Source organism: Hylobates moloch, unplaced genomic scaffold (assembly GCF_009828535.3).
Source record: "Hylobates moloch isolate HMO894 unplaced genomic scaffold, HMol_V3 SCAFFOLD_1, whole genome shotgun sequence".
Taxonomy (NCBI): domain Eukaryota; kingdom Metazoa; phylum Chordata; class Mammalia; order Primates; family Hylobatidae; genus Hylobates; species Hylobates moloch.
Genome location: NW_026652276.1, coordinates 68227747 through 68240950, shown reverse-complemented (window position 1 = coordinate 68240950; position 13204 = coordinate 68227747). Strand labels below are relative to the sequence as shown.

Sequence of the window (13204 nt, the reverse complement as noted above, 5' to 3'; positions counted from 1 at the left end):
CCATTAGGTCAAAATTTAGTTTGGTTTAACACAAAATTTTGTTAAGCATTTTAAAAAGGGGCTGGGTGCGGTGGCTTATGCTTGTAATCCCAGCACTTTGGGAGGCTGAGGAGGGTGGTTCACCTGAGGTCAGGAGTTCGAGACTAGCCTGGCCAACATGGTGAAACCCCGTCTCTACTAAAAATACAAAAATTATTCAGGCATTGTGGCAGGTGCCTGTAATCCCAGCTACTCGTGAGGCTGAAGCAAGAGAATTGCTCGAACCCAGGAGGTGGAGGTTGCAGTGAGTCAAGATCACGCCATTGCACTCCAGCCTGGGCGACAGAGTGAGACTGTGTCAAAAAAAAAAAAAAAAAAGAATTTTTAAAAAGCAAACTTTGGAAGAAAATAAGAGCAATATTTCTAAAACACCAAGAATGAAAAGAACATTCTGGTATTTAAAGACACCTAAAAGATCCATAAAAGAATGTGAGTAGAAGGGAGTTTTTGAGGTGATGAAAGTGTTCTGTAGCCATACTGTTGTGGTGGTTTTATGAATCCATAAGCATGTTAAATTCATAGAACTGTAAACCCAGAATGTCTACTTTACTGTATGACAATTTGTAAAATAAAATATGTACACTCCTGAACTTTACAAATATTTTTAAATGCTTTACATAACAAATTTACTAATAAACTTGTCAATAAATACTTCAGTTCATCCTTGAACTTAGGTTTGAATTTCGAGGATTCACTTATACACAGACTTTTTTCCAATAAATATAATGGAAAATTTTTTGAAGATTTGCAACAATCTGAAAAAACTTGTAGATGATACATGTAGCCTAGAAATATGGGGAAAAAAAAGAAAAAACTAGGTATGCCATGCATGCATAAAATATACATAGATACTTGTCAATTTTATCACTTACTACTGTAAAATATATACAAACCTATTATAAAAAGTTAAAATTTATCAAAACTTAGACACACTTACAGACCATACATGGAACCATTCACATTTAAGGGAAACGTAAATAAACTAAAAATGTGGTATAAAATCATAACTGCATAAAATTAACTGTACTCCATATTGTACTACCATAATTATTTCATCACCACCTCTGGTTGCCATTGGGATAAGCTTGAGTGTTGCAAGTATCCTTATCTTAAAACACTGTGAGACATTAATCATCACCACGTGAGCAGTTCATGTCTCCAGTAAATTGTGTATTGCTGTAAAAAGTGATCCCTTGAGGTTCCTGCATATTAATATTTTTCATCATGGTCACAATTCTATAAATGTTGAATAACATAGCCGGGCAAGTGGCTCACACCTGTAATCCCAGCACTTTGGGGGGCCAAGGTAGGAGGACTGCTTGAGCCCAGGAGTTTGAGATCAGTCTGGGCAACACAGCAAGACCCTGTCTCTACAAATATATATATACATATATATATATATACACATATATATATATATATATATATAAATTAGCTGGGTATGGTGGTGCACACCTGTAGTCCTAGCTACTTGAGGGGCTGAGGCAGGAGGATAACTTTAGCCCAGGAGTTCCAGGCTGCAGTGAGCTATGATTGTACCACTGCACTCCAGCCTGAGCAAGAGCTAAACCCTATCTCTAAAACAATAATAATAAAATTAAAAATAACATTATGGGACCTATACAAAGTGCTACCAGTGATGCTGGAAATGCTCCCAAGAAGCAGAGAAGAGAAATGTCATTAACAATACAGGAAAAAGGTGAACTGCTTGATATGGACTATAGACTGAGGTTTGCACCTGGGGTTACTGCCATTTCAGACAAACAATTCATCTTGTAAATAGATGACAGTATCAATAAAATACAGTATAGTACTGTAAATGCATATTCTCTTCCTTTTTTTTTTTTTTTTTAAGACAGGGTCTCACTCTGTCACCCAGGCTGCAGTGCAGTGGCACAATCATAGCTCACCACAGCCTCAAACTCTTGGGCTCAAGCAATCCTCCTGCCTCAGCCTCTTGAGTAGCTAGGACTACAGGTGCATGCCACAATGCTGGCTAATGTTCTCTTTTGTAGATGTGGATCTCTCTATGTTGACCAGGCTGGTCTCAAACTCCTAGACTCAAGCAATCCTCCACCTTCAGCCTCCCAAAGTGCTGGGATTACAAGCCTGAGCCACAGCATCTGGCCATGATTTTCTTGAAAACATTTTCTTTTCTCTAGCTTACTTTATTGTAAGAATATAGAACATAAATATACAACATACAAGATATGTGTTAATTCACTGTTTATATTATTGGTAAGGCTCCCAGTCAGCAGTAGGCTATTTGTAGTTAAGTTTTTGGGGAGTCAAAAGTTATATGCAAATTTCAACTGTGCAGGGGTCAGCTCCCCTAACCCCAGTATGTTCAAAGGTCAACTGTATTTTGGAATCAAGTTTAACAAATTCTGTAACTGAAAAGATTTTTGTACTTCCAAGATTGATGTGTGAGAGAGAAATAATTTCACTATAATTGCACCAAAACCCAAAGTTCTTTACAAAATTTTAAGGCTCAAAAATAATCAAGTTTTATTTTTCCTTTTATTTTTTTTTTCTAGAGATGAGATCTCACTATGTTGCCCAGGCTGCTCTCGCACTCCTGGGCTCAAGTAATCCACTCGCCTCAGCCTCCCAAAGTGCTAGGATTACAGGTATGAGCCACCATACCCAGCCCTATTTTCATTTTTAAATCAATACAAATAGCTGCACCAACCTGCTAATTATTATCTAAAAGTATGACATTATTTCCAACGCTTACACTGCTGAAACAAAGTACAGAGTACAAACAAACCTCCCCTAAAAGGATAAGTATACGAAAAGTTTTCGTTCCCACTTTTTTTGCTTTAATGAGGTGAAAGTGACATACAACAAAATGTACAAAAGTGTACAGTCAGATGTATACATGTCCTGACATATGCCTACATCTGTGAAACCATCACTACGATCAAGATTATGAGCATCTCCACCACCCCCAAGAGTTTCCTCACAGCCCTTTATAATCCCTCTCTCTGCCCCTCCCCCAGGCTACCATGATCTGCTTTCTAATTAGTGTGCATTTTCTAGAATCTTATATAAATGGAATCATAGTATATGCTCTTTTTTTGGACTGTCTTCTTCCACTCAGCATATTTTGAGATTCATCCATATTATTGTGTATAGAAAAATTCTTAATGCTGCATCTACCTGCTATATAAAATTAGTCCACATTTGCTGCAAACTGGGCTTACACACAAGATGAGAATTTTCAATTAGCTATACGTGAAGTTTCACCTAGACAGCAGATTATTAGATCATTCTTGAATCAGTATTCTCTTTCTCTTTTTTTAAAGAAACAAAGTCTCACTGTGTTGCCCAGGCTACAGTGCAGTAGCTAGTCACCGGCACAGTCATAACACATTACAGCCTCCACTACTGGGCTCAAACAATCCTCGGGCCTCAGCCTCCTGAGTAGCAGGATTACCAGCATATGCCACTGCACCTGGCTTTGAATCTTTTTTTTCAGCTGCTTACTATCACTGAAGAACCAATATTCTTTTGGAAAAGTATTCCAAGGATTTAAACTAGGGCAAGAAAAATAAGTGACCCTCCAATAAATGAAGACTCTGATTCTGTTTTCAAATTAAATTTAATAAGCAGACATTCATTTGTACTATAAAAATACTTCTCACAAAGCTTTCCTGATTAAAAAAACCACCAGAATAAAAAGATGAGCTCTTGTAATTCCTCATGCAAATCCTGACAGTTGTTATATTTATTGTCAAAATAAGACCTAACTTTCACCTCAGCAACACTTGTTTAGTGAAAGATAAACTCCTGTTTATATAGCTGAATCCATAGTTACGAGTTAGCATACAGTATACTTTCATATACTTTAAAAAACTACAGTAACTCCAGATCTGCACATATTCAAACAAGAAAATAATCTTTCATGATTTCTACTATCTTGCTTGTCCTCTTTGCAAACAAGAAAACTACTGAAAATAAAACTTCAGCGAGAACTCTAAATGACTAATGGGGGTAGGGATCTGAAATACCTTTATGTTAGGCAGCAAACCCCAGCAGGTGGGAGGGGACGTTATTTGGGGGTAAACAAACTACGTAATGTGTACAGATTCTTTTAATCTTTTTTATTTTTTTAGAGAGAGGATCTTGCTGTCATCCAGGCTGGAGTGCAAGTGGTGCAATCACAGGTTATTGCAGCCTCGAACTCTTGAGCTCAAGTGATTCTCCCACCTCAGCCTCACAAGTAACTGGAAGGACAAGGCACAGGCCACCAAGGGAGCTAATTTTTTTTTTTTTTTTTTTGTAGCAATGTGGTCTCCCTATGCTTCCCAGGCCACTCTTGAACTTCTAAGCTCAAGTGATCTGCTTAGGTCTCCCAAAGTGCTAGGATTATAGGCATGAGCCACCACACCTGGGCAAATACATTTTGTGTGTGAAAGAAGCTTTACACATTACTGGCCGGGCACGGTGGCTCTTGACTGTAATCCCAGCACTTTGGCAGGCCAAGGCGGAGGACTGCTTGAGTCCAGGAGTTCAAGACCAGCCCAGATAACATAGCAAGACCCTGACTCTTTAAAAAAAAAAAAGTATTCTACATTGTTTATGCTCAAACATCATCTAGGGAAATCATTATCAGTATCTTGGAAATATAGTTTTATACAAAATGAAAATTCAAACTATTGGCAACTTACTCCATTTTTATTTCCCTTCTTCTCTTTTTTTTTTTTTTTTTTTTTTTTGAGATGGGTCTCACTCTGCCACCCAGGTTGGAGTGCAGTGGCGTGATATTGGCTCACTGCAACTTCTGCCTCACAGGCTCAAGCAGCCTTCCCAATCCAGCCTCAAGTAGCTGAGATCACAGGCACACGCCACCATATCCAGCTAATTTTTTGTATTTTTGGTAGAGACAGGAGTCTCACCGTGTTGCCCAGACTGGTCTCAAACTCAAGCAATCTGCCCACCCCAGTCTCCCAAAATGCTGGGGTTACAGGCATGAGCCACTGTGCTCAGCCCATTTTGATTGGTTAAAACATTAAAAGTGCAACTCAACTGAATACTGTAATTGCAAAATAAGCTACTGGAACAATTTCATCTGCCTCCATCCCCACCTCAACTGTCCATTTAAAATCCTTTATATTTAGGCCAGGCACAGTGGCTCACACCTGTAATCTCAGCACTTTGGGAGGCTGAGGTGGGCTTATCACTTGAAGTGAGGAGTTTGGGACCAGCCTGGCCAACATGGTGATATCCTGTCTCTACTAAAAATATAAAAAGTAGCCTGGCGTGGTGGTGTGCCCCTGTAATCCCAGGTATTGGAGAGGTTGACGCAGGAGAATTGCTTGAACCTGGGAGGTGGAGGTTTCAGTGAGCCAAGACGATGCCACTGCACTCCAGCCTGGGGAACAGAGCAAGACTTCGTCTCAAATAAATAAATAAAATCCTTTATATTTAAGCCATTTGAGATGGATATCTTTAATATGGTGAACTTAATCACATCCCTAACTATAACCCTGGGCTCTTTTCCATCGCTCCTACTCCTCATTATTCATTCTAACCACCATGGCAGTTCTTCAGGCAGCAGGCTCCTTTCTACCATAGGGCCTTGAAACAAACCATTTACTCTGAATAATCAATCTTTCCTTTCCTCCTTTTGCTAACTTAGCTCCCATTCAGCTTTTACCTCTCAGCATAACTGTCACCTCCTCAAGGTAACACTGCATACTCACACACATATTCCTTTCTCCTTGTACACAACTGGAAAGACATCTAATATTTATGTGACCATTTTATTCAATGTCTATCTATATCCTCCACTGGATTAAAAGCTCATGAGAAAAATGGTCACATCTGTTCTTACTCACCAATACATTCCTCAGCATCTAGCACACTTATAAGAGTCAAATGGGTCAAATGAATAAGATAGACTGATTTAAAGATTTAAAGCCAAAGCAAATCCACCAAGATGAGTATTTGCATTTTAAACAAGTATATGTGTTTGCAACAATGTATATATTTTACATATTTCTAATAGCCAAGGGAAGTAAACTAGGTGAGGCAAAAGTTAATTTTTAAAAATTAATCAAATTAATGGAGAGAAACATGATATTAATAAATTAAAATTCAGTGATAAACTAAAACTTCTCATTAACAATTTTTTCTGTCCCCTAACTTTTGGATGTTCTAATAGAAAGCTGAAAAGTACTCTAAACACTAACATATATCTGACTGTTGAAATTAAAGAATTATCAATTTTCATAGCCTCAAAGTAATCCCTAATCTTTCTAATCTCTACAAGTCTTTTTTTCTGACTATAAATCTAAGGATTTTTTTAAAATTCTGATTATAAATGTATCATTCAGTGTTCTATGTACTATACAATAATATATACACTGTATTTCATCAATTCTAAGATGCATATTTTGGCACTTTCACATTCTGACATCAATCACTCTAAGAGAGCATAGTATCTACTTTAATTCGATTTTCTTTCCTTCCTTAATGATGGTATCTTTAGCCTGACTTAAATACAGTATAGTATGTATGCTCCTCACCAAATTCATTTCTCCCCCCAAGGGTTAGAAAACCACATCAAATGAATATTATGTAAGAAACAACAAAACCAGACATTTTTATTACCAACATCATCAGGACCTTACCATCATCCTAAATTGCTCCGGCTTGGAAAATTTTAAGTCAAATATCCCTCCCTAACCACACAACACCCTTACACTCAACTTACCTGTTATGAAACCTTATCAGGGAATCAGATCCATAAGCCTTCCATTTTTCAGTGCTCTCCTATTTTCACTCCCACTCTATTTTAAGTTATTTTCCACCCATCAACTCACTCTCTCATACCCAAATCTTCAGCTCTCTTGCCCCGATCCTTCTGTCACGTGTGTCCTATCAATTCTACTTTCTGACAGACACCTATCAAGATGCCCCAACTACAAAATTTTTAAATTGTCCCAAACTGAACTCATCATCATCTCTCTCAATATCTGCTACTTTTCTGTGTTTAACGTCTCAATGAATGGTATCACAATTCATTCAAGTGACCTGGTCCAGAAATCCAGGAGTCACACTTCACTCCATCTTCTCTTTGAAATCCTCACATCAGTCACCAAAACCAGAAGAAAACCAGTCAGGAAAACAGAGGTTCTGCCAATGTACAGGCTTTAGTTAAAACTTCTCTACAAAACTGGATCACTTCCCCATCACAGCCTCATTCTTTATCTAGACTTCCCAGAGGTCTTACCATACCTTCACCCAAATTAAACTACCTAGATCAATGCTTCTCCAATTGTCTGTCATGGGGTTTTGTAAAATACAATACAAATGAATTATATGGTTAGTACAAAAGTAATTGCAGTTTTGGGCATTATGTTGGCAAAACTGCAATTACTTTTGCACCAACCTAATACTAGGCAAACAAACCTTTTTTCTAGCCAGCTTATGCAAACCACAGAGGTAAATCGTGTTTTATAAAAGGCACACAAAAAGTACCAGCAGAATTGTATTATTACTTTATTCAAATGACCAAAAAATTAGTCAAATTGCTATATTTTCTAAATGCTCACTCTCAATTACTATAGTTATCTAGTTGAGGACCAGAAACAAATGCACTTAACCAGACCACAGCTGGCCATCTCACCTCTAACTTGTGTTTTCTTTGTTTCTATTAATTTGCTCATTATAATACTATTAACACAAAGTACAGCCTTGACCTAAGCCTTAACCTACACTCTATTTTGTCAGAAAATTACTATGCGATTGGCTCACTTTTATAGTCGGTCAACAGAGCCCAAACTAAGCCACAGTTCTATTTTTTCTCTTTGCTTTATATTCCTCTCTCCATGAGGACTAGCTGATCTATAGTTTCTCTTTAATCCTTTCATCTCTGATAGATAACCCAGAAGTCCTTCTCTCTTGTTAAATAATCAGAATGCCCTTCTCTAACAATTCTGCCTTCTTAACACACAGAAAAGGAATAAAGTTCCACAATTTAAGACAATTTCAAAATGTCTTTACAATGAACGAAGTTCCATGTAGAAACACTTCTTGATTGCTCTAATCCAGAACAGGGAATAAAGTTCAATTCAAATATAATCTCAATGCAGCATATACTTGCTATGGAATAAGCCTTCAGATACAGAGGTGATACTAAGTAACATTAAAGTCACAGATTTACAGACAAACCCAAGATTCATCTGGTAAAGCAAAGCAATCTTCCATTAGTCATTTCTAATTTTATTTGAGCACTAATGGAAAGAAAACACTGATCTGAATGAAATCAATGATTAAATAAACTGTACTTACGTGTTAGATGAAAGATGCCATCACAGGCACTAATATGAGATAAAAAAGCATTCCCCAGGCCCTGCCCATTGTGAGCTCCTTTCACAAGGCCAGCAATATCCACTACATTTAGAAAGGCAGGAATTTTGCTGAAAAACAAAAGATGGCTTTATTATAAAACAGTACTAAGAACTTATCTATTAACCAAATGAATTCCCCGAACATTTCACATAAATTCTTTCCTTTCTAGAACAATGGAACAATAATGATTTGATAAATGAATATCCACCCCTCCAGAAAAAAAAATTAGAAATGGCCTTGTAATACATTCGGACTTTCTTACCTAGGATAATGAGGGAGAAAACTAAAACAGGATAAATGTATTTATCATGTTCCTGAAATTAAAACTCTTATCATTAATTTTACTATAAAGTTCTATTGGCACATGCACACACACTCAAAAGCGGTGAAGAATGTTTAGAGTATGCTGAGGTAATCATCATAAAATGAGCCAAGTAACTTTGTGCCAGACACTAAATTAAGTATTTTACATGTATTATCTCACTTCAAAGTTCAAATCAACTCTATAAGATGGATCCTATTTATTAAGTCCACTTTAAAGATAAGGAAATTATGCCTTAGAGGAGTTAAGAAATCTATTGTATTCAGGATCACTCAGCCAGCAGTGACAAAACTGGGATTCAAACACAGGCTGTCTGAGTTTGCATTTGATCACCCAAGTGTTATTAAACAAAAAAAAAAGCATGTGATGCTGAGAACCAGTTATCAGCATAGTAATAACCTAGTTGTTGATAACAGCAACCAAATTAGGCTATATACAAAATAACTTTTGCTTTGCTAAATAAAGGCACATTTAACACCAGTTAAAAACCAAGTTAGGAAAATCAGACTGCCATGTAAAAATGGAGATTTAAGTATATCAATAAATAAAAGCTACTTTTAATGTCATATGACAAAAGTATATATAATGTAATTTTGTATCCTTTGTCAATTTTCAAGAGCATTCATTTTTCAGAATGTCAATTTCACTACCTGATAAAATACAACATAAAAGTTCCACAAAAGACTTCCCTATTATTGGCATGGAAAATTAGTCCTTTCAAAATAATTATGCTATAAAGAAGTATCACAGATTGAAATTACTTGATTATTGTTACCACCAAATCCACTAAAACCACATAAATGTGGTTAGTTTGTGGTTGAACACAGTGACTGCCTCCCCAGCATCCACTGTCCCCTCTCTTGGTACCTATACTGATTTTCATTTTGGTAGCCATTCCTCTCCAGCAGAGCCCAAAGCTTTGGAGAAGCTTGCTCTACCCCTAACTCTAGAAGTGGGGCATGTAGCTCCGGACTTCACTAAGCAGTTTAATCGCATTCCTAGGCAAAGTAAAAAAATTCTAGGACCTTCACCTTGCCCTAATTGCCTCAAAGAACTTAAGAAGCCAGGCATGGTGGCATACATCTGTAGTCCCAAGTATTTGGGAGGCTGAAGCAGGAGGGAGGATGGCTTGAGCCCAGGAGTTCAAGTCCAGCCTGGGCAACATGGTGAGACTCCACCTCTTAAAAAACAAAAAAGACATGAAAAGACTTAAGACGTTTACTGGAGGGGGTATAGAAGGCTCTTAAATAGAAGCTCATCAGTCTTCTGGGAGAGCTTCTAGAAGCAATCCCATTTCACTCTGAACATGGACGAGAAAGTATACAGATCTATCCTGTGACCACAAGGGGAAGACAACCTTATGATCAAGTTAATAAAGTAAACTGAAGAGGGGAAAGAAGCCAGGCCTTTGATGATATCGCTGAGCTAAACACTGTGCTACCCGTTACTAACTCAATAAATCAGCTCTTTAACTCACTGTGTTAAGGGCAACTAAATTCATCCTAAATGATATTTCTAACAACTAAAACCACCCATATGATAAATATGAAGTTGATATAGTTTGGATGTTCTGTCACCTCCAAAACTTATGTTGAAATGTGATGCCCAGTGGTGGAGGTGGGGCCTGGTGGGAGGCGTTTGGGTCACGGGGGTGGATCTCTCATGAATGGCTTGGTGCCCTCCCCATAGTAATGAGTGAGTTCTCACTCTGTTAGTTCACTGGAGAGCAGGTTGTTTAAAAGGGTCTAGTGCCTCTCTCCACTCTCTCTTGCTCCCCCTGTCTCCATGTGACACACCCTTTTCATCTTCTGGCCATGAGTTAAAGCTTCCTTGTCCAGGTGCAGTGGCTCATGCCTGTAATCTCAGCACTTTGGAAGGCCAAGGCAGGTGGATCACCTAAGGTTAGGAGTTTGAGACCAGCCTGACCAACATGGAGAAACCCCATCTCTACTAAAAATACAAAATTAGAAGGGCATGGTAGCACATGCCTGTAATCCCAGCTACTCGGGAGGCTGGGGCAGGAGAATCGCTTGAACCCGGGAGGTGGAGGTTGCAGTGAGCTGAGATCACGCCATTGCACTCCAGCCTGGGCAACAACAGCAAAACTCCTCAAAAAAAAAAAAAAAAAAAAAAAACAAAACAAAACTTTGAGGCCTCGCCAGAAGCCAAACAGACGCTGGTGCTGTGCTTGTATGGCCTGCAGAACCATGAGCCAAATAAACCTATTTTCTTTATAAATTACCCAGCCTCAGATAACCCTTTATAGCAATACAAAATGGACTAATGCAGAAGTCCAGTAAGTAGCATGCATATGGGTAGAATGGCACTAAATTTGAAGTGAGAAGCCTGGAGTTCTATTTCTGGTTGACATAACTATAAGTGTGACCATGAACAAATTTTTCATCTTTCTAGGCTTCAAGTTTCTTTTTATGAGGAAACTAGACAGGAGGATATTCAGCTCTGAGATTCTATTTTCTATTGAAAATGAGCTTCTCAATTCTGATTTGTGATTTATGGCTAGGATAAGGTTTAAACTATTAATACAATAATCTCAAAAAATTAAAACTTGAGATTTAATTCAGGGATTTCTGATGTATTACACCAATGATCTCATGACTACTTGAACAAAATACTTCTAGAATAAAATACTACTTTAGAACTCTCGAGACTAAAATGATGTTAAACATCTTTTTAATCGCTATACGGTAATAAACACAGACTACCAAAAACATTTATTAATGTTCTTCTTTTTTTTATTGGCAGGAATTTCTTTTTTTTTTTAGTTTAACAAAAATATTTAATGCTGCCAAAAAGTAGTATAAAAATACAGTAGGAATGGCAGTACAATACAAAGTAATCTCTCCTAATTTATTTCTTGTACATCTTTCTACATTTCATACACTCATTAAAAACACTTAACACATCCAATTAAAGGTTCTGCAAAGTCTTCTGCTGGTGGGTGCTCTTCATCCCCTGGATGTAAAGTTTACTTTGTAAACAAACAACTGTGAGGCAATCTAGAGGGTTAGCGAGCCTCACTTTAGTTTCCGGAGTGGGCTTCAGGTCTTGCTTTGCACATCAATGGTTCAAAATTTATAGCTGCAGAATATTCTTAAGTCATGAATATTAGGTGTCTGTCAATCTTGGCCTTTTTCTTTTTCGTTCATTCTCATTTAGCCTCTGTTTCATCTGCTGCACCTTCTGAGCTGTGGTGGCCTTTCTGTCCTCTCGAATACGTTTCCGTAGAGCACTCTCACTGTTCTCCTCCACTGTATCTTGCATTTTAGAGGAAGGTCCTGTACGTTGGTCACCTGTCAGTTTTTCTTCTTCTAGACCTATTCTGTTCCCATTGTATTTTTCAGTCATTATTTTGTTTGGTGAATGATCAAAGGCAGGAGATAAGTGTTCCTTAGAAAGTTCTTTCCATCGTTTCTGTATACCAGAATCTCCCCTTATACATTTTGCTCCTTCTATTATAGCCATGTATGAGAATCTCAGTTGATCTGGGGTCTGAATAAGACCCATTCGGTATTTTCTCATGTTCAATAACACTTGTTTAATGTTAATATAATCTCCTTTTTCCATCAAAACAAGACAAGTGTCTACCAGAGAGAAGGTGCCAGAGCGCCCAATGCCTGCACTACAGTGGATCACCGCAGGCCCATGGTCAGGGTTCAAGGAGCCAGATTCTCTCACTTTAAACAAGAAATTGAGAAATGAAGCTGGTGATTCAGGGACTCCAAAATCTGGCCAGGTAGTATAATGAAAGTGAGATATTGTTCTGGTTTCACCACTATTGATATTTTCTAATTGTAGTAGAGGTACTGTATAATACAACTTCACATCTTCTGACAAGAGCTTCACACTGAATCCTGTTTCTTTAAACAGCATCTCTTGGTCATCTGTTGGCCAGTACTGTGCACATTTAACCGATTCTTTCTCCACAATGTGGTTCAGCATGACAACTGCTTTGGTCTTCTGCTGCCAAACCATAAGCCAGAAATGGCAGCATGTGTTAGGAAGTGGACCCTGTGTTAAGATGTAACTCCTTTGTGCCTCTTCTATGTCAACTAAACTGGCATTAATATAATCATTCTCAGCATTTTGCAGTTTAACACGACTGTGATCATATGGGCTTAGATCTCTGTATCTGTTTCGATTTCTGTTTTCTGGAAACTTGGCCACTCTATGAGGATAGTCATGGGACTCATTTCGAATTTCCAAGTACAGCGGCTGCCAGCGACGCTGAGTATCCAACTCTTCGACGGCAGGAATTTCTGTCGTTCTCTTTTTGAGAAGGAGTTTTGCTCTTGTTGCCCATGCTGGAGTGTAATGGCACCATCTCGGCTCACTGCAACCTCTGCCTGCCAGGTTCAAGCAATTCTCCTGCCTCAGCCTCCTGAGTAGCTGGGATTACAGACATGGGCCACCACGCCCGGCTAATTTTGTATTTTTAGTAGAGATGGGGTTTCTCCATGTTAG

The 13204-nt window shown here is 38.1% G+C and overlaps 2 protein-coding genes across 3 annotated transcripts in view; both read right to left on the bottom strand.

The window, feature by feature from the left end:
* OLA1 (Obg like ATPase 1) overlaps nt 1-13204 on the bottom strand; it is a 184066-nt gene that overhangs the window by 148658 nt on the left and 22204 nt on the right. For both annotated transcript variants that reach the window (XM_032755341.2, XM_032755340.2), the window contains one exon: nt 8341-8468. Coding sequence is in view for 1 of the 2 variants with exons in the window: in XM_032755340.2 (XP_032611231.1) it covers nt 8341-8468 (128 nt within the window). In the remaining variant the exon portion in view is untranslated. The remainder of the gene's footprint in view (nt 1-8340; nt 8469-13204) is intronic.
* Nucleotides 11482-13033, bottom strand: LOC116473188 (tyrosine-protein phosphatase non-receptor type 2-like; the record flags this gene model as incomplete). Its single annotated transcript, XM_032753265.2, has 1 exon — nt 11482-13033. A coding segment is annotated over one exon (1185 nt), but the record flags the coding sequence as incomplete, so codon positions are not given.